The following is a 4,837-nucleotide window of genomic DNA, read 5'->3' on the forward strand; positions in this document are numbered from 1 at the left end:
GGTGGAGTGCATCGGTTGAGGTGTCCTTAAAAAGTTGAAAGTAAAATATTTTCTCTATTAAGTATGTGTAGTAATGTCCAACTAAATTCAAAGAGGCCTTGTAATTTTATCTACTTTTGTCTTACGTTTAGCAAAGCTGTTCGGGCCGTGAAACACATAAGGTAGGAGGAAAGGGGGGCAGTGGGGATGTTGAAGCATGACCTTGTTCTCGTCACCACGGTTTTTTGTTAGTGGGGCATGAAAAAGGTGGAAGTGAGAAAAGGCCTGTTTCAAGTATAGTCTGAACACCAACCCAAACCCATAAAAAAAGGAAAAAGGAAGACTTCTTTTGAGCACGTCTAAGAAAAGAACATTTTTGCACGTACAACTTAAGAAGCTTGACAGAGAGTGCAATGATGACACAAACCAAAAGATGGCATCAGTAAGTTAAAATTCTGTAAAACACTTTTAATGGATACATCTTTATTATTGATACAAAACACAATTCAAAACAACATAAAAACTACAGTTGTATTTCCTGTACTGAATGACCCAAAATGGCTTAATGTTGAATAATTAAAACGATAAGATTTTATTAATAATTCCATTGGTGTAATTGTTTTTTTTAATCCTTGCATGTTTGATAATTTCATTCTGTTTTTAATATTGGACAACTGCAAAGGAGATTGCGTTATTTCTATTATTATTGTGCACCTTTGTTTGTTTGTTTTGATTATGATAAACTGTTTTAATCACTGTCACTCCCGGCCAATCATGTTGCTGTTTTTTTTATTCCCACACCCTTTAGGGCGGCTTTCCTTATGTAACCTAGGAGATTTAATAAAAAGAAAGGGTTCAGGAGAGGACCTTGAGCATAGGCTGTAATTTATTATCAAAGGTCTGGCCTCCCCTGTTCTCTTTTCAAGTTCATTGATGTCTTCTCTACTAAACTTTAAACTTATCAATGTCAAATACTTCATTTTGCAGGTTGTTTCATTAACTATTTTGTGTTCAACTGCTATGTCAAGTGCTTCTATTATTTAAAGGCAAAAATACACTTTCCATCTGAGCCTCTCCTGCAGTAAGACTCTCATCCTTGATGCTTCTAGCCTCCTTGGAGAGCTTCTCAAACCTCCTCAGGAACATGATGATGGCGGAAATTAGCAAAGACTGCACCAGCACAAACGAAAACAGAAACGCTTGCGAAGTCAGAGCCAGGTCGCAGTACCAGTAGTGGCAGGAGTCCAGCACTTCCTCCTCGGTTAAATACTCCACCAGCCTCCCTCTGAGATGTGGAGGGGTACTGCAGTTGACCTGCAGTTGGGCGGAACTGCTTGCACCTGGCCGACGTCTCAGCCAGGCTCGCAGGTAGAGGACACCGCAGTCGCACGTCCACGGGTTCCCGTGCAATGAGACCCGGTGGAGTGAGGACAATTTGTCCAGAAGCCCGTTGGGCAGGGTGGTCAGCCGGTTGTTGTGAAGGTGCAGCTCCGTGGTGCCAGCTGGGTAGACGCTGGGGAGGCTAGAGGAGGTGAGAAACCTGCCGCTGCAGTTCACCACGCTACTATAACAGGTACACGGGTTGGGACACGCGGATGAGCTTCCTCCTCCGAAGATGAGAAGGCATAGAAGAATCAGCTCCCTCATCCTAAAGAATGACTTGAAAAGAGAACCAGGTTGAATGTTGATGAATAATCAGACGTCAGCCCAGCTATAACTTAAGGTTAGGCAATAATGAACTGTTAAAAGCAGGGGTGGGTCCAGCTTTTTATCAGGTTTAAGACCACACGCAATATATGGAAATTTGCAGCACATTTGTTGTCATTTAAAGCAGTGGTCCGCCACCTTTTCTGTACTACAGACCAGTTTAATGTCTGACATGTTCTAGTAGCCAGGCCCATTAATCAGTAATCATTAATTAGTAATGATAATGATAACAACAACAACATCAGCATCAATAATAGCAATAATAATAATAACAATAAAAAGAACAATAACAATAATAATAATAGTAAGCCTATGTCCACTTAACCAATCAGGATCTAGATGAAATAGGAAAAGGCTTTATTATTTATGTCAGGGGTGTAAAAAAAATATTGAAGTCTGCATAAGTCCTGAGAATGGGGCTCAGGTTCACCTTCCAATAGAACAACGACCGCAACCAAAGCGAAATCAACAAAGGGATGGTTTAAATCCGGAACCGGACCCCAAGGAGGTTCGATCAGGCCCGCAGGGTAATATAGAAGTGGCAAAAATGCACAAACGACATGGAATTGATATTTTTAATGAAATACAAGGGCAGCACAGCGGCGCAGTGGTTAGCGCATGTGCGGCACAGTTCTGAGGTCATGCGATCGAACCTTCCTGTGCAGAGTTTGTATGTTCTCCCCGTGCTTGCGTGGGTTTCCCCAGGCACTCCGGTTTCCTCCCACATTACAAAGACATGCATTTAAGGTGAATTGGCCGGTCCAAATTGTCCCTAGGTGTGAATGAGCGAGTGAGTTGTCTGTCCCCGTGTGCCCTGCGATTGGCTGGCAACCAGTTCAGGGTGTCCCCTGCCCACTGCCCGGATGGGCTTCAGCCCCCCCCCCCGTGACCCTAATGAGGATAAGTGGTACAGCTAATGAGATGAGATGAGAATAAAATACAATTTACGTCCACTAAGGGGCAGAGCTGTTTGATCAGCGTAGAAGAAAACAGCCGGGTTTTTTTTTCAACAGCGCTCACTGGTCTCTCATTATCCAAAATTTCATTCTCCAAAAAGTAGATAAGGAGTGTAGAATTTTCAATGAAAAATGGACCAGGTCATACTTTTTTACAGAGATGCCTGGGAAACCTTTGTGCTTGGTGTGTTTTCAACAGGTTTCGGTGAAGTTTAAGTGCATTGATTGATTTATTACCTACAGATTGATTGATTTGCACATGAATTTTTAATGTTTTTTTTTATTGTTAGATCTTATTGTGTGCAGGGAATTAAAATATTTGAAGTGTTATTTATTTTTCTCAAATGGACCCAATTTGTGGGTGGAGCTTCTCTTGGAAAAAATGAAAAAACTGTCTTCTCCTTCCCATATTTTCACATTTCTTGTACAAAGTTATCATAAGTATTTGTTATTATTGTTATTTAATTGACCAAATTTATGGGTGTGTCTTATCGCCTACAAAATAACAGAACTTTGTCTCCCTTCCCCTTGGTATTGTTTTTGTTCTATTTAGGGTCTATTAGGTCTGTTTTAGCACAAAATTTGACATTTAGTTTTGTTGAATTACCGTAGTTGTATATTTTTAGTGTTTTGTAGTATTTCTGCAATATTTTTTGCAGTATTCCGTGCAGCCCCTTGAGACTTTTTATAATAAAGGGCTGTATAAATAAGCATGACTTGATTTGAAAATAGTCGAATGTTTTTATGTTGAACTTTTTTTGTGGGTATTTTTTTGGGCCCAATCTCACCTAGACCCTAGCTTTGTCGGCCCCCAGTTGAATTGAGTTTGAGACCTCTGATCTAATGCTTTATTAGTGTTATTGTAAAATCGGATGCAGCTAAAAGTTAGTTGGTTTTAGGAAATGTATAAGTTGTGACTTACCATCAGTGTTGTGTGTTGCCCAAGTAGAGGCGTGTTGCTCTCGCAACGAGCATGCGAGCGTATGTTTGTGCATGTGATGCTGCCGACTGGCCCTGACTGATAAAGACTTTGAGGAGGACGTGTGCTGTGCACTATCTCACTTTGTTTAGTCCACAAATAGGCTGGTGAAATTATTTCATGACCTCCACAAATCTTGCACTCAACATATGAGTATTTTAATTCTACTTTTGCAAGTAAGGAACAAAGACAGTTACATTCAGTGGCAATTAATGTGCATTTTTATACAGGCCGTCCTAAAAAAAATTATGTACATTTTAGCAGGTAATAACTACATAATTAATTGAGATATTATGTTTTTATTTAATGATCATTTTCATTATTATCATAATAAAGAATAATTTTACTGTAAACGGAAACCTTGGCAGTCAGTTTTCCTCAGCAGGAGGAGGAAAAAAATATATAATATATATGTTATATATAAATATAATATGTATTTACTAATAGACTGAACCCATTGAACTGAGTGATGGCAGCCAGACTTGATTTTAAAGAAAGGATTTAAAAAATAAAAATGCTACCGAATGTATAAAAATGTAATACAATTGCAAAGACCCTTTTTTACAAAGTTTAACAAAGAACCACCAACACGAATTACCATCACTAGAATTAGAGATAAGTTTGAAGCTGATGGAACTGTTCAGGACGTCCATAAGAAGTGTCCAGAAGACATGCTTGGATTGAAAAGCTCAACAAAAGAAGAAATTTTTACTAGAAACATTTTAAATAAATCCAAGAAAGTCATTGATTCAAGCATCAGGAGCATGGACTAATCTTGGAATGTAACTAGTCCATAGAAAACGTTTCATGATCCGATGGACGGGTGATTTTGAAATGCCTACCTCGCGATTAGTTTACCGCAAAGACTTTCTTGGATTTTGTTTGTTGGGCTTGTCAATGAATTTCCTTTCTTCAAAGTCAAGTTTGGCTGTCATTACAAAGCTGAATTCTTTAAGAAAGAAAGAAATAATTTAGTTATTAGCTCCTAAAATGTGTATACATTTTTATGGGATACCCTGTAATTATATTTCACTAATCTTGTACACGCCTTAGGACTTTTTAAAATTAATTAATTTCAGGATTGTGCTTGATTATGACATTCAAAAATGTATAAAGCAGCAAAATCAACCAGTTTTATTCATCTGAAGTGGTGGCTCTTTCTTGTCCACTAAAAAGGACTTAAAGAAAAAGGAATCCCGGGTCTGCTACAAAAATT

General features: G+C 38.7%; 1 protein-coding gene across 1 annotated transcript; it reads right to left on the reverse strand.

Moving 5' to 3' along the window:
* Positions 1-426: 426 nt before the first annotated feature.
* Positions 427-3,692, reverse strand: gp1bb (glycoprotein Ib platelet subunit beta). The gene is made up of 2 exons (XM_088335092.1): positions 3,565-3,692; positions 427-1,638 (listed from the first exon to the last, which is right to left on the reverse strand). Exons 1-2 carry the CDS (start codon positions 3,565-3,567, stop codon positions 1,003-1,005), a joined length of 639 nt encoding a protein of 212 aa, XP_088191218.1. The 5' UTR covers positions 3,568-3,692; the 3' UTR covers positions 427-1,002.
* Positions 3,693-4,837: the final 1,145 nt, after the last annotated feature.

The sequence above is a fragment of the Urocampus carinirostris genome, chromosome 5 (assembly GCF_059441175.1).
Source record: "Urocampus carinirostris isolate Australia breed hairy pipefish chromosome 5, RoL_Ucar_1.0, whole genome shotgun sequence".
NCBI lineage: Eukaryota > Metazoa > Chordata > Actinopteri > Syngnathiformes > Syngnathidae > Urocampus > Urocampus carinirostris.